This window comes from Chanodichthys erythropterus, chromosome 16 (genome assembly GCF_024489055.1).
Source record: "Chanodichthys erythropterus isolate Z2021 chromosome 16, ASM2448905v1, whole genome shotgun sequence".
NCBI lineage: Eukaryota > Metazoa > Chordata > Actinopteri > Cypriniformes > Xenocyprididae > Chanodichthys > Chanodichthys erythropterus.
The window spans coordinates 22,464,861-22,492,839 of record NC_090236.1 but is presented as its reverse complement, the minus strand read 5'-3'; the positions used below and the strand labels follow the sequence as shown (position 1 = coordinate 22,492,839).

At 42.5% G+C, this 27,979-nt stretch overlaps 1 protein-coding gene across 1 annotated transcript; it reads left to right on the top strand.

Annotated features, from left to right (window-relative positions):
* Positions 1 to 179: 179 nt before the first annotated feature.
* LOC137002730 (artemin) lies at positions 180 to 27,979 on the top strand. Its single transcript, XM_067362570.1, has 5 exons — positions 180 to 236; positions 8,690 to 8,825; positions 25,044 to 25,136; positions 25,258 to 25,444; positions 25,559 to 27,979. Exons 2-5 carry the CDS (start codon positions 8,751 to 8,753, stop codon positions 26,029 to 26,031), a joined length of 828 nt encoding a protein of 275 aa, XP_067218671.1. The 5' UTR covers positions 180 to 236; positions 8,690 to 8,750; the 3' UTR covers positions 26,032 to 27,979.

Below are 27,979 nucleotides of genomic sequence, written 5' to 3'. Positions count from 1 at the left end.
ATGTTAAAGGAAGAAAGGCCCATGTGTGCACCACTGTTGTGCTGCTCCATTTGTTTTGCTTTGTGTGAGCTTGTTCTGTTAGATGTGGCTGCAAACAGTTTTTTTTACCCTCACTCTTCTCATTACTTTTTTTACAACCTCCAATTGGGTACAGCATGTTCTTACAATGCTTTGAGGGATTAACACAAATGTACTTAAACAATTGAAGACCATTGGAGGAGCAGCCCATCCTGACAGTAAGACATACAAATCACGCTTGGTACAAATAAACTAGTACATTTAGCAATCTACATGTTTTTGTAATATTTTTACTTGAAGCAATAAGTAAAACTGTCTATTTCTAAAAAAAAAAAAAAAAAGATTGTGAATTTAAAATATTGGCTTTTTCCACTCTGAAGAACCTTTCTGTTCTTGTGTTGGATTATTGTTGTGTTGGAATTTACTCTTTTGTTTTAAATTAAATTCACACTGCATTTTAAGATCTCCTACATCTAATCTTTATCATCATCATCCATGACAAGTATGTCTTTAGTTCCCTTTCAGTCGGTCACGTTCGACGTACGTCAGTAGTGACCGACGAATTGGGATATCGCTTAGAGAGCCCTATCATCTTCGTGTAAACTAAAACAAGCCAATGGAATTGGCGTGCGATATTTGCATAATGCGCACCGCCCCCGTCAGGTGTATATAAATAGGAAGCAGATGCAATCGCACTCTGTCTTTCGCTTCGGAGCCATTCACTGGTGTCCTGTTTTAGAAGACTCCTTTCTTCGTTTGTTTTATGCTAAAACATTGCCTCAGAAGAGGATTTACAGCGAGCTTTCAGTGCTGGTGAAAGGGCACGTTCAGCGAGGCCGCGAGTCTCCGAGGAGCTGAGCTATAAGCTCGAAAACTGCTGTTTTCACAGCAACACAAAAGAGTGTGTGCGTGTGTAGCGATTTGGGCCGGTTCCTCGGTGTGTCAGGGAGTGGTGTACCTGACACATCGCGTCGCTCCCTGGGTGCTTCAGCACGAGTGAGTTGACTTCCCCTTCTAAAAGAGCTTTACAGACGAACCCTGACAGTATGTCATTTCGTCTGTGCGTTAATGGGTGCGGTCGTTCCCTGGTCCCTGCTGATGGGCACAATCGTTGCATCTCGTGTTTGGGCATTCTGCACGCTGAAGCAGCTTTTGTGGATGGTTCATGTTCCCATTGCGGGAACATGACTATCGCGATGCTGAGGTCGAGACTCTCCTTCCTGAAGTCTCAGGAAGCGGGGGTCCCCTCTCCTATGCCGCGTACGACCGTTTTTTCCGGCCCCGGGAACCGGAATGACGGTACGGCGCTGTATGGGAAGGGTGACCTGAGGATTACGGTCAGGGCTTCCCCGCCGAGCGGAAACGCTCCTCGGGCCCCTGCCGCCTCATCAGCACCGCAACCCATCGTGCCACCGTTGGTTTCCGCTGGGCCCTCTACGGACTGTCCAGCCGTTACCTTTGGTGTGCCGGCGGCGGATCGGATGTCGATCGCTGCATCGGAAGGTGAGCCTGAGTCCTCGGGGGAGGATTCGGACGCGCTGCCGCCCGGGACGGTAGCGTTGCCCGAGTCGGATCCCGAGCTCACGGCTGTGCTCTCCCGGGCCGCCTTGTGCGTCGGGCTTGAGTGGAACCCTCCACCCTGTCCCGGCCCATCTCGGTTGGACGATTGGTACTTGCGCTGGTCAAATCCAGCGTCCCGCCCCAATGCCTTTCTTCCCGGAGGTACACGATGAGGTGACCAGGTCTTGGCAAGCTCCGCACGGGGCTCGTACAGGGCCTGGTCCCTTGTCCGCCTTCACCTCCCTGGACGGCGGGCTAGCCAGGGGGTACGCGAGGATCCCGCCAGTCGAGCGGTCTGTTGCGACGCAGTTGTGTCCAACGGCCGCTGGCTGGCGCGGTAAGCCGCGTCTCCCGTCCCAGGCCTGTGAATTCTCAGCCGGTCTGACTGAGAAAGCTTACAGTGCCTGTGGGCAGGCTGCCTCTGCCCTGCACGCGATGGCCCTTTTGCTGGTCTATCAGGCAAAAGCACTGTCGCAGATGCCCCAGGAAGGTCCTGACCAACAGCTGCTTGGGGAGCTGCGCGCTGCCACTGACCTTGCCCTTCTGTTGGCCAGGCGATGTCTACTCTGGTAGCCCAGCAACGCCACCTCTGGCTGACCTTGGCAGACATGAGGGAGACCGACAAACGTCGGTTCCTGGATTCCCCCGTGTCTCCGGTCGGCCTTTTCGGCGACGCGGTGGAGAGCTGTGCCCAACAGTTCTCCGCTGCACAGAAGCAGGTTGAGGCTATCAGACATGTCATGCCACGGCGGTCCGCTGCTGCCTCCACCCAGCCGCCCGTGGCTCAGCCTCAGCCCGCTCGTCGCCGAGGGCGCCCGCCTGCGTCTTCCTCCGCCCCTGCTAAGTTGGCAAAGCAGCAGCCTACACCAGCCAAACAGCAGGGTGCCGGTCGCAGACGTGGTGCCCAGCCCGTCTCTGCCAACCAGGTGGCAAGCGGTCGGGGAAAACTCGGCCCGGAGACGGGCGACCTGGAGCGGAAGGTTCCTGCCCTTTGGGAGAGTATTCCATCTGCTCTCCCACCCCCGGAGGAGGGCCGGGGGGATTTTGTGGCGGCTGTCTATCTACCGCCGCTGGCTCTCCGGAGTCCAGCGGTACCCACTTTGCCACAAAAAGAGCAGTTTCCTCAAACTCCAGGTCACAGGAGGGCGCGTTCGCCAGTGTGCCAGGCCCCGCCTCGCCACTCGCAACCCCCTCCCATTCCGCCAGTAGGCGGCAGTGTGATGGCGCAGACCGCGTCCCGTGCGCCGTCTCCCATTCGCACTGCTGCCTCGCAGAGTCCGACCTCACTCCGGGCCGCTTCCATGCCGTCCGAGTCGGGTCCTTCTCTGCCTTGCTGCCCCACCCCCGGTGCGTCTGTGGTGCCTTTGGTCCCGCTGGCTCGGAGTCTGGAGGCGTGGATCACGCTTCCCAGCCCGTCCCGCTGGCTCATTCGCACTGTCAGACTCGGCTATGCGATTCAGTTCGCCCGGCGTCCCCCGGTTTTCAGGGGTGTCCACTTCACTCAGGTGTCGTTGGACAGTGCACCTGTTCTCCGGGCGGAGATTGCTGTCCTGCTGGCGAAGGATGCAATCGAGCCGGTCCCTCCAGCCGATATGAAGTCGGGGTTCTACAGCCCCTACTTCATTGTACCGAAAAAGGGCGGTGGGCTACGGCCAATCCTGGATCTGCGCGTCCTGAACCGGTACCTTCACAAGATGCCGTTCAAGATGCTCACGCAGAAGCGCATTCTCGAATGCGTCCGTCCCCGGGATTGGTTTGCAGCAATAGACCTGAAGGACGCGTACTTTCATGTCTCGATTCTGCCTCGACACAGACCCTTCCTCCGGTTTGCGTTCGAGGGTCGGGCATATCAGTACAAAGTCCTACCCTTCGGGCTGGCCCTGTCACCCCGCGTCTTTACGAAGGTTGCGGAGGCGGCCATTGTTCCCCTCAAGGAACAGGGCGTTCGTATTCTCAACTATCTCGACGACTGGCTGATCCTGGCCAGCTCGCGAGAGCAGTTGTGCGAACACAGGGACATGGTTTTAGCTCACCTCAGCCGGTTGGGTCTTCGGGTCAACTGGGATAAGAGCAAACTCGCCCCCGGGCAGAGGATCTCTTATCTCGGTCTCGAGCTAGACTCGGTTGCACGGACTGCGCGTCTCACCGAGGCGCGCGTCCAGTCGGTGTTGAACTGCCTGAGTTCGCTCAAGCGCAGGACAGCGGCTCCACTGAAAGATTTTCAGAGGCTCCTGGGGCATATGGCATCTGCAGCCGCGGTCACGCCGCTCGGATTGCTTCATATGAGACCGCTTCAACACTGGCTCCGCGGCCGGGTCCCGAGATGGGCGTGGCAGTGCGGCACGCTCCGTGTCCCCGTGACACCGAGCTGCCGTCGCACCCTTGTCCGGTGGTCGGACCCTTCGTTCCTGCGGGCCGGAGTACCCCTCGAACAAGTGTCCAGGCATGCTGTGGTCTCCACAGATGCCTCTGCCACGGGATGGGGGGCCACGTACAACGGGCATGCAGTGGCAGGTCTTTGGACGGGGCCTCAGCTGCATTGGCATATCAATTGCCTCGAGTTGCTAGCGGTACGTCTTGCGTTGGCCCGCTTCAAGAAGCTGTTGTCAGGCAAGCACGTTCTAGTCCGCTCAGACAGCACTGCGGCCGTTGCGTACATCAACCGTCAGGGTGGTCTACGCTCCCGTCGCATGTCGCAACTCGCCCGCCATCTCTTGTTGTGGAGTCAGAAGTATCTGAGGTCCCTTCGGGCCACTCATGTCCCAGGTGTGCTCAACCGTGCAGCCGACGAGCTGTCACGGCAGCCTCCACTTGCGGGCGAGTGGCGGCTCCACCCCCAGGCGGTTCAGCTGATTTGGCAGCATTTCGGCGAGGCTCAGGTTGACCTGTTTGCCTCCCCAGAAACTGCCCACTGCCAGTGGTTTTATTCCCTGACCGGCGGCACGCTCGGCACGGATGCCCTGGCACACAGCTGTCCCCCGGGTCTGCGCAAATATGCGTTTCCCCCAGTGAGCCTTCTCGCACAACTCCTGTGCAAGGTCAGGGAGGACGGGGAGCAGGTTCTGTTAGTGGCTCCATACTGGCCCACTCGGACCTGGTTCTCAGACCTCATCCTCCTCGCGACAGCCCCTCCCTGGCCGATTCCTCTGAGGAAGGACCTCCTGACTCAGAGACGGGGCACCCTGTGGCACCCGCGTCCCGATCTGTGGAACCTCCACGTGTGGTCCCTGGACGGGATGCGGAGGTTCTGAGTGATCTCCCGCAAGCGGTTGTAGACACCTTCACTTCCGCTAGAGCTCCTTCCACTAGGAATCTCTATCCGTTGAAGTGGAACCTGTTCGTCGAATGGTGCGCCTCTCGCGAGAGGACCCCCGATCATGTTCGGTCGGATCCGTGCTTTCCTTTCTGCAAGATGGGTTGGAGCGAAGGCTGTCTCCCTCCACCCTCTAGGTGCATGTTGCCGCTATTGCCGCACATCACCATGCAGTTGTGGGTAAGTCCCTGGGGAAACACGATCTGATATGCATGCTTTTTCGGTCGACGAAACGTGCCTAGAATTCGGGCCCGGTGATTCTCACGTCATCCTGAGACCCCGGCCTGGATACGTGCCCAAGGTTCCTACCACTCCCTTCAGAGATCAGGTAGTGAACCTGCAAGCGCTGCTCTCGGAGGAGGCAGACCCAGCCCTAGCTTTGCTCTGTCCCGTCCGCGCTCTGCGCGTTTACGTGGACAGAACGCGAAGCTTCAGGACCTCAGATCAGCTCTTCATCTGTTACGGAGGCCAGCAGAAGGGAAAGGCTGTCTCCAAGCAGAGGATGGCCCACTGGATAGTGGATGCCATCGCCTTGGCGTACGAATCCCAGGGCGTGCCTTGCCCGCTCGGGTTAAGAACCCACTCCACCAGAGGGGTGGCCTCTTCCTGGGCGCTGGCTCATGGCGCCTCGCTGACAGATATCTGTAGAGCTGCGGGCTGGGCGACACCTAACACGTTCGCTAGGTTTTATAGCCTACGTGTAGAGCCGGTATCCTCACGTGTACTCGCATCCACTAGTCGGTAGACGTGTTGTACCCACTCTAAGTGTCGGCTTGCAATGCCATTCCCGCCACTGGCCGGATACGTGCATACTTTCTCTCCAGTCGTGTTCCCCGCTTGGCGAACCCTGTCGAGTTCCTCCGCCTCCCCCTTCGGCTCGGACATTGCGGAGTGTCTGATGCCAGGCCTACATCCGTCGCTGACGCTGTCTGTTGGCTGGGGCCCATATGTCGTGACCCCTCTACGTGAGCGGTCCCATATGTGTATTTTCCACGGTTTAAAACTCCCTACGGGCCGAGTCCGTGTCTTTCCCTTAGCAGAGCCAGCTCTGCTGTCACCTGTCAGATGAGTCTCCCCCTAACCAGGTGGAGCCATCCCAGGGACTCCATATGCGTACTGCCCCCCGGGCCAGTCCATATGTGTATTCCCACGTAAACTCCTCCCCCATTGGGTAGGTAGTGGTCTCCGCAGCGTCCCTTCGGGTTTGCTTTCCCAGTGTGTCTAGTTTACTTAGTGGGTAGTGGTAGACAGCAGTAGACTCTCTCGGTGTAAGCTCGCCCCCTTCACCGCCAGCCGGTGCTATGGGCGGCTGAACTTGCGCTGGGCACTGGAAGGGGTTTCGTAACTGTGGCGCTTTAGTTGGGATCCCAATTCGTCGGTCACTACTGACGTACGTCGAACGTGACCGACTGAAAGGGAACGTCTCGGTTACGTATGTAACCCTCGTTCCCTGAAGGAGGGAACGGAGACGTACGTCCCGTCGCCACAGTTTCTGTACCCTCGCTGTAGCGCGGACACCAGTTGTCTCCTCAGCGAAAAACAGAGTGCGATTGCATCTGCTTCCTATTTATATACACCTGACGGGGGCGGTGCGCATTATGCAAATATCGCACGCCAATTCCATTGGCTTGTTTTAGTTTACACGAAGATGATAGGGCTCTCTAAGCGATATCCCAATTCGTCGGTCACTACTGACGTACGTCTCCGTTCCCTCCTTCAGGGAACGAGGGTTACATACGTAACCGAGACGATCTCAGTTGAGACTTTATAACTAACATGGCTTTATATCTTGCAACCATGTCTTTAAATCTCTGATTTGAGTCTATAAATACTCTGTGACTTTAAATCTCATAAATGTAACTTTATAACTAATGTGAGACTACATTTCACATTTGAGACTTTAACTAACAATATGACTTTAAATGTCACAATTGTGACTTTATAACTAATAATGCGACTTTAAATCTTGTAATTGTGACTTTTTCAACTAATAATGACTACATCTCGCATTTGAGACTAACAAATTGCAACTATTTTAACTAATAATGTGACTTTAAATCTTACAAATTGCGACTTTATAACTACTAATATGACTACATCTCACATGAGACTAATAATGTGATTTTAAAGTCTTGTAATTGTGACTTTTTCAACTAATAATATCTTGCATTTGTGACTAACAAATTGCACTATTTTAACTAATAATGTGACAGTGAAATCTTGCAATTGCGACTTTATAACTACTAATGTGACACTACATCTCGCTTTTGAGACTTTAACAATGTGACTTTAAATGTTGCGATTGTAACTAATAATGCGACTTTAAATCTTGTAATTGTGACTTTTTCAACTAATAATGACTACATCTTGCATTTTGAGACTAACGAATTGCAACTATTTTAACTAATAATGTGACTTCAAATCTTACAAATTGCGACTTTATAACTACTAATGTGACTACATCTCACATGAGACCAATAATGTGATTTTAAAGTCTTGTAATTGTGACTTTTTCAACTAATAATATCTTGCATTTGTGACTAACAAATTGCAACTATTTTAACTAATAATGTGACAGTGAAATCTTGCAATGGCGACTTTATAACTAATAATGTGACACTACATCTCGCTTTTGAGACTTTAACAATGTGACTTTAAATGTTGCGATTGTAACTTTATAACTAATAATGCGACTGTAATCTTGTAATTGCAACTTTTTCAACTAATAGTGACTACATCTCGCATTTGAGACTAACAAATTGCAACTATTTTAACTAATAATGTGACTTCAAATCTTACAAATTGCAACTTTATAACTACTAATGTGACTACATCTCACATTTGAGACTAATAATGTGATTTTAAAGTTTGTAATTGTGGCTTTTTCAACTAATAATGTAACTACATCTTGCATTTGTGACTAACAAATTGCAACAATTTTAATTAATAATGTAAAATATTAGTTAATTTGAGACTAATAATGTGATTTTAAAATCTTGCATATTGCGACTTTATAACTACTAATGTGACTACATCTCACATTTGAGACTAATAATGTGATTTTAAAATCTTGTAATTGTAACTTTTTCAACTAATAATATACTGTAATTACATCTTGCATTTGTGACTAACAAATTGCAACTATTTAACTAATAATGTGACTTCAAATCCTGCAATTGCGACTTTATAACTACTAATGTGACACTACATCTCGCTTTTGAGACTTTAACAATGTGACTTTAAATGTTGCGATTGTGACTTTAAAACTAATAATGCGACTTTAAATCTTGTAATTGTGACTTTTTCAACTAATAATGATTACATCTTGCATTTTGAGACTAACAAATTGCAACTATTTTAACTAATAATGTGACTTCAAATCTTACAAATTGCGACTTTATAACTACAAATGTGACATCTCACATTTGATGCAAGATGTAGTTATAATAATATAACTACATCTTGCATTTGTGACTAACAAATTGCAACTATTTAACTAATAATGTGTTTTTTAAATCTTAATCACATTTTAAATCACAAAAAAACTATATTGTGATGAGACTTTAACTAATTGTATGATATTTAAATACTATTACAACTATACATACAACTTTGACTTTTTACTTTAAATCTTGCTATTATGACTTATTAACTATTACACTGAAGGGCTGTTGAATGCTGGAATCTGACTGGTTGACCAATGTTTATCTTGCTAATGTGACTAAATCGAGCGATTGTGACAAAGTGTAACTTTTATAACAAACTTTTTCTTTTTCTTTTTTTTTTACTCTGATACAGGCTTTCACATGAGACATATGGTGTCTGAGATTATATATGATAGTTTCAAGTGATTTTGAGGATGTTCAGTAGGACAACCTTCCAGTATGGTGTTTTGACAATGCTGAACCTGGACCTAAAAACTGAAGCTGTGACGGTAAGCAGACTGCAAGGCTTATACGCTGAGAGCATGGATGCTGTTGGGAGGGGATGCATGACAAGTGTGAGTTGTGTTTGTCATAGCTCAGTCACCCTTGATGGTATTTGAGCAGTTTGTTTACTGGGTGCCTGTATCTGTTGTTCATGTGCTCATGGGCTTAGCCGTGAGTACACACAGGACGTGTTCTTCAACCCTACACAATAGCGCACGTTCACATTCATCACTCAAACAGACAGTCACATATTATGTCAAAGAAGGTGTGCACTCAGGGCTCTTATTATGAATTTTTAGCTATATTACTTTAGTAAGTTCATTTTCATGCCCAATTGTTCATTTTGACAGGCTGAAGGCTTCTGTGCGTGTATTTTATGCTTTCTTTCATCGAGATATGAGATGTGGTGTCCTCCAGCTGTTTAATAGCCAGTAATCAACTCTTAAAAACATTGTAAGTAATAAATCTTTGAACTATAAATAAAGAGCACAAATGAAACAGCAGCTGAGCACTGCCTCAGGACATTAGAAAAACTGAATGTTCTAGTTTGGAAAATACCTAGAGTGCACCTGGTGAAACCCTGTGTGGGACATGCTGTGGTGCTCATGAAAAGGAACTTCGGAAAATCATGATGGCTACATACTCAGCAATGTTATCTGTTTAAATCAAATTGCCATCTATTGTGAATCAAGCAGGGTTACCTGAGGGGAAACCCTAGTTGCAATGAGAGATTTCCCAATCAATCTTTTTGAACTTGAACTTTACACTGCTATGGATCATCTGTAGGACCAGTGGTGATTCACACTCCTCCATTCCTCACTCAGTTTTGTGTATTGTTGGTTTGGTCTATAAATAGAGCTCAAGAGAACCTCCCAGAATTTGTTTTAATGTTTTGTGAAAGCCTAAAGCGAGCAAGGCCCTGTTTGGCCAGTCTTTGTGCTTTGAGCATGGTGTTTGTAGTGGAAGGAGTGCCAAAGTTAGCGCATGCATGTCTGTGGGCGGAGGGAACTCCACTGAAGACATTCGGAGAGGAGAGGGCAGGTTTCCCAGAGAGCTTTTCATCTCTGCCATCTATATGCAGATATATCAACTGTCAAAATCAGCAGTGTATGTTCTGAAGCATGTTTTTGTTTAAATAAGCATGCTTTGAGTTTGACTGCATGAAACATGATGAAAATCATGATACTTGATATCTGACATTTAAATTTAACATTAAAAATTAGAGTTTATGCAGGAACTCAGTGACCTAAACTGGCTGATCTAAAGTGACGGAATGAAAATGTGTAGTCTAGTACTGCCCCTGACCCAGAAATGAGCATTCTGTCATCATTTACTCGCCCTCGATGGCGTTATGTGAGAGACTGACAGTCTCAGTCACCATTCACTTATGTTGCTTTTTTTTTTCATACTGTGAAGGTGAATGGTGACTGGGGCTGTCATTCATCTCCTTTTGTGATCCACAGTGCAAAGAAGAAAGAAAGTAGGCTAACAAAAACATAAGGGTGAGTAGCCTAAATGATTTTCCTTTCTGGGTGTCCCTCTAATTACTTGGTACCTATGTCTTTTTTTAATTCATTTATTTTGCATACGTTTGTGCATCATTAATTCAACTTGTGCTCTTTATATTACTTAAATAGCCTACTTGCGCGTAATACGGGTTGCGAATTCTTATGTTTTATCTAATCACACGCAATGTGGACACGTGTTTTGTTTTTTATGGGGGGGTCAATTGATTAGTTTATGATAATGTTCTGTGTCTCATTCAACATAGTATGAATGGCTAAACATAATATGAAAAAAAGATATTAAGATAAATTGTAACCATACGCAAGAGAAGCGATCCTCACTTGACGCACCGGGTGAAAATCGTGTTAATTTTTAGGCTAATGATCACACCGAAAACATTTGTCTTCTTTTGCACGTTGAAACATTTCTGTTATGAAATGTGGGGGGAAATAAGTGAATTATGATGCCCGGTAGGCTATTGGACATTTGAAGTAGGTAGCATTTTACAGAACAATATGTCCATATTACACACATTTCTAGCTTCAATTCTAACAATAACAATGTGTAAACCGCTCCAGGAAATAATTAGATAAATTACACATTGCTAAAATTATAGTCTACAACTGTTAATTCGTAATTTGTATTATGTTATCACCCTAACGCTAAAAGAAGCATGCAGACAAAGTAGGCTAAATGTGACGTGCTGGATTTCATTTCTAAATGTCCAGTCTATAGAAAACAGAGTTATTAACATTTATATTTTCTTTTCATAAATAATCATTTTTATTTATAAAGTTTCGAGGCTGAGGAGGTTAAGAAAGGATGTTCTTTCACATTCACTTTCACAGACTCGACTGATTCAAATCACAGCAGCGTTTGAAGTGGCTTTTATCACCATTATTATAATTCTTAAATGAGCCACTGACGTTATCATGTTTCAAACTAAAACGACAAGTTGGAGTTTAGATTTTGGAGGGTAGGCTATATTTCCTATTAAAACTATCAACTTTTTCTTTAGGCTATGTGAGAAAAGGGAAAGTTATGTTTTAAAACGAATAGGAAAATTATATGACTCGATAGAAATATGGCTTAACGAAACCAATACCTGTCCTGCTTTAACTAGGCTACTTAAAATATAGTAGAAATTACGACAAAATATTAGCTGTTATTGTTAGGCTACTAATAGCCTATTATTTAAATAATTATCATTATTATTTTTACTGTAGCTGCTAAGCCGGTCATGGTCATTAGCTTTGATTTTCATTCCTCTCAGGATCATCTGTCGAGGTGCTCACAAGAAGAAGAGAGAGAGGCTTGGTCACGGAGGGAGGCGCCTTTCCGTCTTCCTCGCCTTTGAAGAGTTTGTTCTCTCGCTTTTAGAAGAGGACATACCCGTGAGAAAGTCAGTTGCTCTAAAGGGGCGCGTGTGGATTTTACCCGCGAAGACACGCTCAAGCTGCCTGCGAGAAGCGCGAGGCAGTAAGGATTTGGCGCGCTCAAGCACTCCATACGCACGGTAACGCGCACAACTTCAACTTCATGACATATCGGCTGCCTTTGAATTGATAGAGTTATAGACTGTCGGCTTTGGATCTGATTCAGACCTCTGTAATATGTCCCCTCGGGTAATAAACATTAGACGGCTGGTGTGTAATTGAAACTTTTACTAGTCGGGTGTCATCAGGTGTGGTCTGAGAGGCATTGTAAGCTACCTGTCATTCTGTTCTCACAGCCTGCTGAACATATTCTTGAAAACAAACATAGTTTGGTTTATGGCTTTTTTATTTAGAGAGGTTAGCAGTAGATATTGAGCTGCAATTGGATTGAGGGAGACTGTCAAAAGTTGTTTTATTAGAGGCGAATGGAATGTTTTCATCAGCACTATTGTAGCGTAAATAGTGAAAGATGACATTAAATCGTTCTGATTAAAGTGAAAGTCGTTTTTTAAATTTTAAAGCTGTTTAAGTTGATCCAAAGGGGATTTTTTTCTTGTGGTAAAATGTTTAAATTAAAAAAAAAAAAAAAATGTTAATTATTATTTTATCCTCTAATAAAAGAGAGAGAGAGCTATTTGGATTGAATAGAAAACTGTTAACATCAAACACACTTTTTAAACTTTTTAAAAAGAAAAAAAAAAACATTGTTTTCTTGTTGCTGTTTGATTGGCTTTAGATAGCCTACTTAGTATTAACTATCGTTAATACATTTTATGATTAACATACATTTCAGAAAAGCATGTGAGCTAATCTCAATTTATTCAAATTATTTCAAATTTCAGATTCCACTGAAGGATTGGATTACATTTTTTGTGCACTGATTTCCATTTTCAGGGCTGTCATTCTGGATTCTTTGCTTTCAGATCAGCCCTGGACTACCGCCGCACCTACCTCAATGACATGTCCATGTGTGTTTTTGCATAGCTTACATGCTTTGTATATTACTTGGGCTCAATGTAAAGCAATGGTTTTTATTTGGGGTCCTTGAGGACCCCAACACTGAACATATTGGATGTCTCACTTACCTGACACACCCAATTCAGTTCAGCTAATAAGCTGATGATACTATCAGGTGTTTTCAAAAAAGGATACATCCAAAATTTGCAGTGCTGAGGTCCTTCCACGAATGAGAACCACTGACAAGGAGAGCCAAAAGAGCAACTTTAATGTAATATCACGGATGAGTTTTTTTTCCTCCAATTCTTTGGTCACTCATGTGTTAGTTGACCTGGCTCTCACCTCTGAGGGTTTTACTTCTTCATGTCATTTAATGATCTCTCAAACCCCCGGCGTAGATGTGGCACCTCCTGCTTTGTGTTTTCTTGAGCACATTCCCGAACCTCAGCAGCATGTAGGGACGGTTTAAATGATGACACATTCATGCACAGGACAAAGCTACTGGCCTCTAGCGCAGCAGAACCTATCTGCTATCAAGATGATAACTGGCATGCACAATAAATGAGATGTGTTCAGAATCTGACAGAAATGTGTGTGAATAAGAGATTATATGACTGCTTTTGAGGAGAATGTTGAGATATCTCACAGTGTCCTGCAACTCCACCGCAGGGTCCACATCCCTTGGCCTTAGCTGACCTGAGTCTGTTCTCTCTAAGGGTCAGTGCAACTGTCTGTGTTCCATCTGAATGGGCCTCTGTGTCAGTTTCTTGAAAATTCATCATGGTGCCAACTAGTGTGATTTTGAAAAGGAATGTCAGGAAATGTTTAGGGGTTCATCTCAAGCGAGCCACATTGTCATTTTGGGACCCCTAGAATAGTTAGCTAAATGTCAACCATCTAAAGACTTTTTAAACATACTCTTTATTTTGTGGTATATTTAAAATGTGATAAATAATGACTTATTTACTGATGTTTTGTCAGTGTTGTGATCTCAAGTGCACTACTGTGTCTATAGTTACCTCCTCAGGTGAAGATGATTTCATTTTGCAAGTGTTGTAGATCGGCATGTGAAAATATTCATCCTGACTAACTTGTCACTTAAATTTTTTGTGGTTTACTGAAATGTTTGAAACCTCAACTGAAGCACATGTAATCTTAAAGGGAGGTTCACCAAAAACTGAAAATTCTGTCATCATTTACTCACACCCTCAGGTCATTTCAAACTTTCTTTCTCCTGCGAAAGGAAAGTACTTTGGGTGCAAAACTATACATATATTGTGTTCCACAGAAGAAAGAAATTCATACAGGTTTGGAAAGACATGAGGGAATTTTATTTTGGCAAATGATTATGCTTACCTTACATTCAGGATCATCCACACAGTTTTCCCCTTGTAAAATGGATTGAACATTCTCCCTCTTGTGGTTACCAAAATCATTAGCAAAAGCTATTCATTTTGATACATAGCACCATTGTTGCATTCCTCATACTCTGCAGATTTTACAACCCAGTCTTTTTATACAAGCAAATTGTTTTTTTTTTCGACAGAGCTCGTTCATTTGCCTTGATTGTGGCACAAAGAAAATCAGATATTGTGATTGTTTATATCTCGACCCTCAGACTCAGTCATTCAGACTATTGCTCATACAATAAAACCAAATTTATAAATGCACACAAATGTTTTACCAGGTCTGACCCTTGGTTTTCGCTTAATTGTTGGTGTTTTTGCCAGATGAAATGCATGTACGCTCAAGACTTCATTCATGACACTGATGAGGGATATTACCTTTTTCTCTTTATCTGAACATCTCTTACCAAACTTTTGATAGCGAAGAATGTTAAGTGGACTTATTGTACACCCATGTTTGTGGCTGGAAGCAGTCTTTAATACAATAAGCTGTATTCTTCTGAAATTGCCAGGTCAGATGCATTAATCATGGTGGCGTCGGTGCCTTTGAAAGAGCGGGCCAGGTCATTACTTGAAGCCTGTCTGGGGCTCAACTGGGCGACATGGAAACGCTTTGGATGTCGTTAGTTCATCCAGACACACTAATAGCTGGTTTTTCCCCCTCCCTGAGCTTAATTTGAACAAATGAGACGTGAGCTACAGTATAAAGGCCTATGAGGATGTGCTGGCCTCTGTGCCCGAGCGCTGCCCCGGTTGAAATAATTTCCTGTGGATTCATTTAGAAAGCAAAAGGCTGCTAGAGTAGGGTTGAGGTGGTCTTTTACCCATGCAGGTCGATGGTTTAGAAAGTCGACTGAGTGCGTAGAATAGCTGAAGGCTATCTGGTTTGTATATGATACGTGAATTCAGCTTCTCTCTTTTAAGCCACCAACTCTTATCTCAAGGGTAACTGTTCTGGCTTCCTTTTATAGAGTATTTAGTTGCTTAGTCTATCCCTCTCTTTCTCTTTCTCTCTTTAGAGGTCGCTGTGACTGCTCAGGCTAAGCCTCGGGAGTGAAATACTATCTTCACCATTACCCTCTCTTCCCTAATTTATTCCCATTTAAGGACTTGTTCATCCAAGTGTTCTCGCTCTGTCGATCCCTTTTAAATGTATTTAATCTGGCTGTATTTGGTTATCAAAGCAAAAGGAATGACACTTTAATGAAGAGAAGGTAAAGCTGTTGTTCAGGATGGGTTTCAGACAGGAAACGACATTAGCTACTGCATCTGAACTGCTTGACATAGAGTTTATGAATCTGGAACTATAAAGTTTGTACTCTAATAATCTTACAGCTCAAATTTATGACCACTGCTGGCTGTCAGCTCAGATCATCTTCTCAGAGAAGATGCAAATCCCAATGGTGACCCGCTTTATACTGGTCCTTTGTATAAAATCAGCCCATTAACAATGTTTTGCTAGTTGAATGATAGCTGATTTTCTTTAGATCTAGAGAAACGTGACTAACGTAACTTTTTTTTTTTTTATAAGGGGTGTGAAGTAGATGAGTGAATGCGGAAATATATTGCTCATCAATAATGAGGAAGGACTTTACAGATTTTACTGCTGAACGTCAAGTAGAAAGACATTGTTTTTTAATAATGGGGGTAATTACTGTTACTGATCTTTAATGAAGAAGACCAACAAATATTTATCACTGATCATCACCCCAAAATTGGTCCTCTTTTCTTGTCTTTTAAATGTAGCAGGGTTGACTATTGAATACATTCTCATTCTCATCTGAAAACCCCATTTGTTTTGTTCTTTAGATTAAGCAAAATAAGCTTTAAAGCGTGGATGCACTGATATTAAAAATGTTGGCCAATACCAAAAACTGATAGTTGTTTTGATGTCATGGCTGATGATAAATGGCCAATATTAAAATTCTGGGGCCCACTTTATATTAAGTGTCTTTAATTACAATTTAGTACCATTTAATGCAATTGACACAATATACTTATTGTGTACTAACATGTTTTATGTTGTACGTATAGTTAAAAAATACCTGCATGTAATTACTATCTGTAATTTCTATATACTGTACATCTATAATTACATTGTTGATGCTTCCCTTAGGGGGTTAGTTCATCCAAAAATGAAATTTTGGTCATTAATTACTCACCCTCATGTCGTTCCAAACCATCAAACCATCTTTGAAATGCAAATTAAGATATTTTTTTAAGAAATCTGAGGGGTTTTTTTTGTCTCCCATAAAAAGCAACGAAATTACCACATTGAAGGTCCAGAGAAGTAATAAAGACATGGTTAAAATAGTTAACGTGACTGCAGTGGTTCAACCTTAATGTTATGAAGCGAGGCGATAACCAATATTTTAATGCTATATTGTGCAGAACTAATGAAATCATTTTAGAGTCAAGAACGAAACTATTTTGCGGGTTTGAAATGCATGAGTGGGTAAGATGCATGAGACCGTTTTTAGTAATAGACATCTGAACATGTTGGGAGGCATTAATGTAGTAGATCCTTAACAAAAAGCTTTTCAAACTGTTTTTACATGAGATGAGAAAAACATCAAAATGGAATTAAATAATGATAATAATAATAATGATAAAATAATGAGCCTAATCTGAGCCATTTGTATTGTGATATACATGTGCATTCATGCACGCTTCTAGGTGCTTGGGCGAGCTGTTTGTGTGGTCCACGCCTGTGCCTCAGTTGAGGATCTGGTGGGGAAGGGACGCGCTCTCGTGCTCCGTCCGACAGGCTCGTGATGCAGCCGCGTGGTGTGGAATGCAAACAGTGGCCACTGCATTTGCGTAGCAAAAATAAAGCCTGCCAACCAACCTGCCTCTTTTGTCAAGGCTCACAGCCTCTAACTCGAACACTGCTGATTTCATTGCTGATGTACCGTGAATTCAGGAATTTAGTGCCGTAAGAAGTCAAAAGGGAACGACCCAGGACGTGCGCACATCACTGATGTTGATTTGACTGCATCATTATTGTGTTGACAAATTAAACTCATTAAAAGGTCTTTTCAGATGAAACTGATTACAAGAGATGCTATAAACAGTATCTGACCTTCTAATTGAATAAACTCTTAAAAATAAAGGTTTCAAAAGGGGGTTTCACAGCGATAACATAGAAGAACCATTTTTGGTTCCTATGGGTGTTTTTACACTTTGTCCTTTTCAGGCGTCTGAGCGCGGTTTGCGTGATTTTTGGCCAATATGTGAACACTCCAAAAGAGCTCAGACCCCTTAAAAAAACGAACCGAACCGAACCGAGACCATCTTGGGAGGTGGTCTGGGTACGGTTCGATTTCATCTTATGGTATGGTTCGCTAAAAACACGCAATCTGAACACAAACCACCCTGGGCTCACTTGATTTTTCCATTCGTGAATTCCAATGTAGTTTGGTAATTTGGTGAAAGTGAACTTCGTCCTTTTTCACTTGGTTCACCTCTTGGTCCACTTAAAGGGGTTTCAGTTTGATTCTTTTAAAGAGGACTCAAGTGTGAAAACACCCTTGAACTTTTCAGTGAATTTTTTAAAACTCAAAATAACCTTCTTCCACTATAATGAAGCTTTTGTGCAATGGAAAGCCTCCATGGATGTTAAAGGTTCTTCATGGAACCATTGATACCAATAATGATCCTGTATTTTTGAGAATGTTCTTATTTTGAGGCCCTGATGTTAGGTTTGCTGTATTGTGCGCATTTGCTGTTCAGGTTTGTATTTCCATTACACACTACAATCTATGGATATGAGTATGCTGTACTGGAATAAGAGTCTTTCTGTAGACATCACAAGAAAGTGTAAATCAACAAAAAAGTTTCTTCTAAGAGAGAAACTGAAAGCAGCAGAAACTTAAATGATGGATCTTAGCAATTAATGGAAGTTGTTTTTGCTATCATGTTCACTCAATGACATGAATGGTGGTCTGAAAACCACATGTGTTCACAATCCAATAATCAGTGTATATGTGTGTTTTTTTTTTTGGATCTTGGAACAAAAGAGTAAATGGTTTCAAACAGGTAATGCTGGTTTTCTTGGCAGCGTATGCTCTCTCTTCACCTCTCCAGTGGCTGGACTCTGACAGTAATGAGAACTTACCTTTTGCCAGAGAAGGATTATTGAATTATACGCTTGGATGTCACGCACTCAGACATGCTGCGATTGAACTCGAGTTCTGGAGCATAAGCACATTAAAATGTCATAAAACCAGTGTCTCGGATATCTGCAAATAGCCAAAATGCAGTCTGTTGTAACAGGTCCAATACGTTATATACGGGGTGTATGTAATAAGTACTGTTCGAAGAAAAGACCTATGAACTTGAAAGGACATGCACGCTGCTGCTCTTTGCATCTGCCAATTCTGGATTGGAGATTGAAGTCGATGGAGTTTAGCGAGCCGGAGGGAACACGGATAGATATATTACACGGACCTCACGGCTGAAGTTCACACCCCCCAGATAAAAGCATGTCTGGCAATGATCAAGCAGTCCGGGCTGGTGAAGTGTACTTTGCATCTCTGCTTTCACCAGGTGTCTTTTATTGGCTGGCTGATTTAGTGTGGCCTATCCCACACCACTGCTCCTCATCATTAATGACAGCTAGACCTGGCACATCAAACACCTCTAATGGTTCTGACCGAGATGGAAGGGGGACAGTGAAATAACCCAGGGGTCTCTCTTGAGACTTGCTTATGCCCCATGTTGAGTCCAGTCTAGACAGTTTACAGCTCAACTTCCAGGAAAATATTTTCATGTCAGCTTTCACTTTTAAACATCATAATTCCCAAATCATCTGCTTTATCATGTATATTTATGATATAGTTTTTCCATCACACATCACAGAAGTCAACACCCATGCAACAGCTCTAAAACGACAGCCCCCTCATTTGCATCTGCCATCACGAATGAGTAGTTTGCATCCACGTTAGTCACAATGACGCCACTGTGATACTCTCGTATTCTTTAACGGTGGCATGTATGTGCCTAAGGGCAGGTTGTTGTGCTTTTGAAGCATGCCTTTAATCAATGAGTCCCAGTACGGAGGCCGTCAGCACTGCTCTGCAGTTCCTCAAGAGTGCAGCCGCATGGTCCCGTCCCTCAGGCACCCTCAGCTCACATGTTACCAGCCATGATGCAGGAGACACAGAGCGACTGGCCAACAAAGACACTGCTCAGGGCATTTAAACACAACCAGGTGCACTGTGTGATAGACTGTGGGAGATGCTTCTCACTGCGTCGAAAGATTCGGACAGTTTGGGTCATTGTGGGTTTCCACTTCCACTTCGCACTTTCTTGAGTTTATGTCCTTCGAGGAACATGTGGGTTTCCCTAACCAAATTTGAAACCAAATCTAGAGGGTTCTTATGTCTCATTTGTAATGATGTAAATAAGCTGCTTTTAGGCAAATCAGGTTGCCTGCTTAAGAGCTGCTAATTATATTGACAAGTGATTATCTGTTCAGACAAGATAAAGAAAAGTCTTTTAAAAATACAGAAACACTGCTACTGAATCTAGAGCACGAAGAGTGTAGTGCAGGGGTGACAAACTCAGAATTGGAACTCCTGGAGTTGCGATTCTGCTTCAACGCACCTGTAGTTTTCAAATAAGATTAAAGGACTTGATTAGCTGGATCAGGTGTGTTTAATTAAGGTTGAAGCTAAACTCTGCAGGGCTGTGGCCTTCCAGGAACTGGGTTTGACACCTCTGCTGTAGTGTGACCAAAAGAATGTTCTTTTTATTTTTTTTTACACTTGTTACTGTGGAACAAGTGTAGTCTGATTCCTCACTTCTGAAACTATTGACTCTTTATTTGGTTACACACCGCGCACACACTTAACGATTGTAAGGCCGATTATGAATGTAAATTGATACTTATGACTGATCGCGCTCAAACGTGTCCAGTCAGAGCCAGTTGCGTTCAGTCTGCGATTACAGTCGGTGTTCAAATTCCATGTGTAAGTATTTAAATCTGCTTCAGTCGCAGGAAACAATCGCTGTATGTTGAGCACAGTCTTAGAATGTTTTAGCTAGTCGTTAAATGTGTGAATCCAAGTGAATCCAACACAGCTTTCTGTGAGACCTAAATCAGTGAAGTTCCTGACTGGTCATTCACATGACAATATGTTTTTAAAAATGAATATTTTAGTATTTTATAAAAATGTATGAAAAATGTAACCACTTTTTTTGACTGTTTAATATTACTATGTAGTTAATTGGATTGCATTTTTCCTGTCTCTAAAAAACTTTCATTTAAAAGTCATGTAAACACTTTTTGCTAGAAGTGATTTAAATGTATTTGTAATTGAAATTCTCATCATTTGGCAATGGATTTGAATTTGCATTTTTTGTTGTTGTTTTTTCCCCAAATATATATATATATTTTTTTAATAAATTCTAAAAGAATCGTTCATGGAACCATTAAGAAACTGGAATTATTAAGATGACTCAGAACCAGAATAATTAATGATCCTCATCTCTATTATTCATGCAAACCTCACTTAAAAGGTGTTGTTAACCCAAAAATTTAAATTTTGTCATCATTTACTCACTCTCAAGCAGTTTCAAACTTGTATGAATTTCTTTGTTCTACTGAACACAAAGGAATATATTTGGAAGAATGTTAGTAGCCAAATAGATCTCGCCCCCTATTGACTACTATAGTATTCTTTTTCCTACTATGGTGGTCAATGAGGGGTTGGTTACTGACATTCTTCCAAATATCTTCCTTTCTGTTCAGCAGAACATAGAAATTCATACAGGTTTAGAACTACCTGAGGGTGAGTAAATGATGGCAGAATTTTAATTTATGGGTGAACTATCTCTTTAACAATAGGTATGTTTACATGCACTCATGTTCATCAATCGGAACGAATCTGATCCAATTTTCTGAAAATTCTCTTTATGTGAACCCTAAATTATACTATCTGATTGAAGGCTTTTTCAATCGAGCCATGAATCTGATTACTAATGGATTATTTGGCTGCATGTAAACATAGCCAATGATAGAGTGTTCAATGTGGTTGCAAGGGCATTACTATGCAGTTTCTAGGTGGATGCTTACTGGCCTAAGTCAAAAGAGCCCACCGCTAAGTCTCAGGGTGTGTCTCAATCAGCTCATACAGTATTAAGGGCACCGATCAGGGAGCCAGCCATTTTAAGGGCTGTCTCAATCGCAAAGTCCTACCAGAGCACTGAAACATTCGCTCTCTAAAAAGTCCCACAATGAACCATGAAAAACAGGGAGCATCGATGATCATTACTTTCCCTTAACAAAAGTTCTTAAGCACGAAACATAAGTCACTACATAATAACGCAATAATTTTTTTTTTTTTTTTTAAATACAAATCATTATTTAATTATATGTGAGCATAAACATACATGGCTAGATATGTTATGGACATGATCTAACTAACATGTATAATTTATTTATGGCTGAAATGTTGCATGTATATGTAACAAGCAAAGTACTTATCATAATGTACTTTTAAATAACATTAAAAACTAATGTCAGAATGTTAAGTTCTTCCGTTCATAAATACCAGTAATGATGATGTACAATGAAGACGTTATGTTGCCAGAAATAGAGTCATAAGTGTACCAATGTGTAGTGAGCCAGGATCCTTACTGTCCTTACCAGTGTCTGAATTCGTGTACACTGACCTATACTGAAACACGACCTCTGAAGCTAGGCTCAGACGCACCCTCTGAATCCCAAATATGGCTTCGGTGTAAATTCAATGGATTTTTATTTTTCACCCATTTTCGCACCTGCCAAGTGCTTAGAACAGTTTTGATATGCTTGATTAGAAGTATCATTCGTATCTGTAGCATTAACTGTGTGGGAGAGGTTATGCACCGAAGCTGAATACTTAGTGTTGGAAGTTTAGAATAAACCCCTGATATTTAGTGTGTAGTGATAGTGATGCCTGCCTTATCGAGAGGCGGCAACTAATAATTTGCATAATAAGTGTGAATTTGTTGTGCCGTAAACCATTTTCATTGCTTATCTGGCTGTAAAGGCCCGCTGTGTGTTTGAGGGGCAGGTAGTGCTCTTATCATAACCTCTGGCCTGCGCCCCCAGCATGCCAGCTCAGCTTACAGGAAGCAGTGAGGTGGGGGGTCGTCAGGGAAAGAGAGGCCAAGGGGCTTATTTAGAAACTGACAGCACGAAATGAGCCGCACCGACCCCGAGTGCAGGCCAACCTATTAGCCAGATTGCACCTCCATAGTCTACAATGCATAGATTTCCGAATTCTTGTGGTGGAGCTGGTCTTGTTTCTCTGTAGGTGTCTGATATTGATTTGCTTGTTACAGTCAGCCTGGTTTTTCTGCATTAGGTTTACACATACAGCTGGATAGAAGCTGAAGAGTGAAAGAGGGAAGCCAGCCAGACTGTAAGAATGATTGTTGTGGTCAGGAACACAGATGTGTACGCTCACAGAGTCACAGCCATAACACTCATACACACGCACAAAAACCATTTATAAACAAACAATCACATATGCAGCTCAGGGCGTGTGCTTTTATGTCACTTATGATCAAAGCAATTATGGCAGTTTAGATGAAGTGCCACATATTTAAGGAGATTCGGATATGTATACAATTATAATTAGAAAATCATCAGAATACAATAAATCCTTGCGCATAAACAACACTTCGATTTTAATGCAACACATGCAGGAGTTAGAAGGAGGGTAGAAGTCACATTTCAATAGGAATCTATGCCATAAACCCTCTTGACAGCATGTCCACATTCATCTCTGGTCATATGTGGTCTTTCTCAGCTGAAGCCGGCCTCCAGAGAAGCCATAAATATGTCCTGAAGCTGTTGAAACCGGGTTCATATTTATTTGGCTGGATTTAGAAGACATAAATTCTACATTTGCCTTAAGCAGCCAATAAACCAAGATGACTGAAGATCTTAAGATACAGCATTAGACATCTTTAATGCTCCTGAGGAGCACATGAGATACTACTTTTTATTTTTTGCGGCTGTAAAGATTTATTCTGTATATAATTCAAGAGTACTTGCGTCTAAAGGTGAGCTTGTGAGTAGATCAGGAGTCTGGATGATTTGACTTAAATGGCTTCCTACTGAATGAGAAAAGATCCACTGACCCTTAAAACTTTACTCTGACATTTCTTTAACATTATGGGAATCATCGTAAATCATCCAGAATGAACAGAACAGGTACATTGAGTGTCCAGGCGATTTGAAATTAGAGTATGCCTCACATTTTCTAAATATTTCCATAATGCAGGCATGAAGGGATAGATAGTTTCACCCAGAAATGAAAAATCATTTCATCATTTATTTACCCTCATGTATTTCCCCATCCGTATTGTCTCCTTTTTTCCATTGAACAACAAATGAGATAAAAATGAAAGTGGATAGGGAGCAAGAACAGTTGTCTTGTGGAAAAGAGCAGCTTGATTATTATGCTTTAGGAATGAATAGTATAATTGGTACCATTTTGGTTATTTGCCAGTATTAGAGATTTATTTAATTTATCAGTTTAAATTCTACATTTAATTGTGCATGCTCATGTCCCATAAGGATTACGTTTACTGACATCTAACACTCAACTTAAATCTTTAAAAACAATCACAGTTTAATATATGTCAAATATCAAAATGAATATCCATTTTTCATACTGTACATTATAATGTTGTGATGGTTCGTAGCATTTCAAATGAGTGATTTTACATTTTTGTGTTTTATTTTAAATTGATTTAGCCAGAATTGTAGAATTTTATATCTGCAATTTGTTCGTTTTTATATACATTTGTGTATATAGAAATAATTAAAATATGATAAATATTGGCTTATAAATATATCGCCCCGAATCTATCGGCACATCCCTATACTCTGCAACAAACTTCTTTTGTTTCAATAAAAAAAGCCATTCAGATTAAAAAATTACATGGCTAAAAATTCGTAATTATTGAGTGAACTTTTCCTTGAATAACATCTTGCTAAAATGACACAATAGTTTGCAGTTATTATTAATTGGCTCTTCATAAGCAACTTCACACCACTAACATGAACATGTGTCTAACAACACCCTGTAACCATGCTTAAATTAAGGCACATCCTCTTGTAGCTAACTGCTTTATCATGAGTTAATTATTGTAAATTGGGCTTAAGAGTGCCATCAGTTCAGTTCCACCTGAAGCAGATCTCTCAGAGGTTAGCGAGAGAAAGGAATCCAGCCTCAGTCATCTCCACACAACTGGAACGCTATAAAACTATGCCAAAATATAAGCACAGCATGCTCTGTTGTGCTGCCTGCCATCTCTTTTCCCCTAGCAAATAATTGGTCTGTCCTCATCAATCATTTTCGGGTTGCCGTGTTTGACTGAGTCCTGCTGTTTGAATGGTGTTAACTGAGACACTGTGCCCCGTTCCTGACCCTGATATAAATCAAGCCCCCAGCACAGGTTACACAGTCACACACTGCAATGAGTCAATAAACATCTGCATTGCTCAGAGTTCTTATCAACCTCTCTGTATCTCTGTGGCTTGTAGGACCCCCTGAATGCACAAGGCTCCTTCTACACGATGCAATCTAACCACGTCAAGAATGCTTTTGACAGCGTTTGCTTCAAGGCAGTTTATTTGATGGACAACGGCTCTTTTTAACACTGTAGCTTTGTCCGCAGGCAAGTCGGCACCGGTCGTGCTCAAAGATTGTACTGGTCTCTCTCTATAACAACAATGAGCATGTTTCTAAAGGCATTATGACCATGATGAATGGGACACCTTTGATTATACGTTTGTATGTATGTGTATGTGTCACCCGCATGTTGCGCTCTGGAGTTTACATTACCTGCCTTGGTATGTACTTGTACAACTGTACGTCGCTGTATAATAAAGCCATTCCTTGTTCTTTCCATGCAGGTGGGAGTTTGGTGGAGGCCGAGGAGTTGGATCAGAGCAATGCCAGCCATGCCATCAGTCACAAACGCACCATGTCACAGGAAACGCTGGCAGGTGTGTATAAACGGCCGAATTCTTTGCTAGGACATCCATTGATTCAAGTAACCTGGAGATGCTCTAATTACTGTGAAAACTGTCCTTTCAAGTGGCATCCACCTTTGCTTTGTTTGCTCAGGTGCTTGTATGGGTTGTGATGTCTCTACTGCCCCTAGTGGCAGGAGGCAGGTCGCGCTTCCAAGCAGAATCCGAAGCTGCGGTTGGATTTGCTGGTGCTGGGGTGGAGGAGCCACCTTTAGAGGCTTTTCCAAACATTGAGGAAGAGCTTGAGGAGGGCAGTGACTCCCCGTGGCATGGCCTGTATGGTGAGTCGGATGTCTGGGAATGATTTCTACAATGAATGAATCAATAAGGAATTATTCAAGCCTGAAAAGGGTGAGAAACGTCTCTTTCTTTTTGTCCATTTCCGTCTCCTGCAGAGCCATCTGTTCTCGTCGAGGACGACCAGCAGCCAGCACGATGGGAACGCTCCCCCCGCTCACCGGATACCTCTGACATACAGACCAAAGGTGCACGCAAGAAAAAGAAGAAAAAAGAGAAGGAGGAAAAGAAAAAGAAAGAGAAGAGCAGCAGGGGACGGCATAGCAGTCGGGACTGTCGCGTGGAGAAACGTGAGATGCGCGTTCGGGACCTGGGCATGGGATTCGACTCAGACGAGATTGTCCTCTTCAAGTTTTGCGTCGGCTCCTGCCAGAGGTCTCGTGGGAACTACGACTTGGCTCTGCGCGCTCTGCTGGCCAATGGTAGTCTGCCCAAGCGCACCGCCAGGAAGGTTAGCGCACACCCTTGCTGCCGCCCCACAGGCTATGAACCGGTCTCCTTCATGGATGCTACAACAACCTGGAGAACTATCAAGTCCCTCTCCGCAGCGGACTGTGAGTGCGTGGGATGAGGCAACCTGAAAGAGGGGAAGGGGAGCATGACCTGAAGAAATTGTGCAATGGTCAAAGACTGGAAAGGAGGAATCAGGAAGCCTCCTGGGCCATGGCTACAGAACGAGGTCAGACGGGTTGGCCGTGGTGAAACACTGTGAGGAAATTTGGTTTGGCTGTGAGTGATTCAGAACAACAGCCTGTGCTCGACAGCCCAAACCTCGACAGAAAAGCTTGAGTGGCGCTAGAATATGATTCTACCACGTCGGAGACAACAAGAGACTCTTTGGACTTGGAAAGAGTTTGCAGATGGAAGAACTGCAACTTTGGACTGTCCATCTGAATGGCTAAATAAACAAAAACTACATGTTATAACTCGACGAGCATTTGCTTACTAGGAGTTTCATCAGACTTGGATACAGCACGAAACCCTGTTTCATTTGTCAGACTGATTTGTTGATCCTGGATGTCAGTGCCCATTTTCCTGGCCTTCAATCTGGCATGTAATATTTCAGCCAGATTAGCAACGTTTGGATCGTTCATTATTAACAGCACATTAATTGTGTAATTACAATGTAATTGCACAAACATATGTGGAGTATTATTAAAAGTTGAGCCCATAGAAAACACACAGGCCAGTTAGTATTACCCTTTCAGCTGGAAGCACTGAAGGTTGATTGTATTTGCAGTAGGATTTTCATTTCTCAGGATTTTTACAGGACAGATATGAACTCTTTTTCTTACATTTTTAATCCTTTTTAATACTATAAATAAAGTAAGAGGTATTAAAGGGGTCATGTTCAAAGAGGCCAGGTTTTTATTTACAAAGTTGATGAAAGATTAACATGAATAAAATGAATAAAATTTAAAAATACAAATGAATATTTGATGCTTAACCAATAGGGACTGTCTAGTCCGATTGTACAATGCAATAGTTGTTGTTTTTTTTATTTATGGTGGTACATCAAATATTAAGATACAAATTACATATGATATAAAATTATTATCATTAAGTTACATTAGGTAAACAAATAAATTGTCGATCTATGTGAAAAGATAGTTGGATTCATTCAGCTATATACCAGGCTAAAAGTCTTTTCTTGATACATCTTGCTTGACATATTTAGCATTTATGTATTGATTTAGTAATAAAATGACATTGATTGCACCATAGTTATTTGGCCTTACAGGGTTTTCCCTGTTCTAGTTATCAACAAAAAGAAATTAGAGTAGTGCGACGTCTACCAGACTGTGCTTTAGCAGGCTCATTAGCATTCTCTTTTATCAACGCAGATGATGACCACAATGCATTTGTCATTGTTTAACTTTTTGTTACCAAATGGATGCCATGCATCCCTTAACATTTACTGTACACCTAGCAGATATCATATTTATTTTTTCATTTAAGTTATTTATTTATTACTATGTCTACACATGTGTCTTATGGATGTTTATATTTATTGTTTATACCTTGGCCTGTGTTCTTCAATCCCTGTCATCTCACGATGAACCAGCATGGATAACAACAAGGCTTTGAAAAAGGTCAGCTGTAAAATATCTCGGTTGCGGAAAAACTGATCTGTTTAACTCAAATGTTTTCACAGAGTAGGAAGATAACTTTGTCATGATCTGATGAGGGATTTCATTGGGTGCTTTATTGTGTCCTCCAAGGGTTATAAAACTCTCAGAGCACTTACCGGGAAGTCCCAGATTCAATTTATGAAAAGGAAATTAAAATAGTTTTCTTCCAAAACACTAAGGATAAGGGGGAGAAGGATTGTGTTCCGACGAGTCCATCTGTCTGCCCAATCTGCTGACCTTAAGAGTCTTGATGTTGTATTCAGTTTCAATATTAAAAGCTGCTCCAAAAGACATTTAGAAATATTGTTTTAAAAAGCTGATAACAATAACTGGCTTTGCTTCAGTATTTTACATGTTTTATTTATCAATTATAATTGTTATTGATGT

Bases quoted from the DNA above. Each gene is read 5' to 3' on its own strand.
- LOC137002730 (XM_067362570.1), top strand. From the start codon at position 8,751: ATGTTCAGTAGGACAACCTTCCAGTATGGTGTTTTGACAATGCTGAAC. The intron at 8,826-25,043 runs GTAAGCAGACTG...CTTTCCATGCAG, and splicing joins TAAAAACTGAAGCTGTGACG to GTGGGAGTTTGGTGGAGGCC. The intron at 25,137-25,257 runs GTGTGTATAAAC...TTGTTTGCTCAG, and splicing joins GTCACAGGAAACGCTGGCAG to GTGCTTGTATGGGTTGTGAT.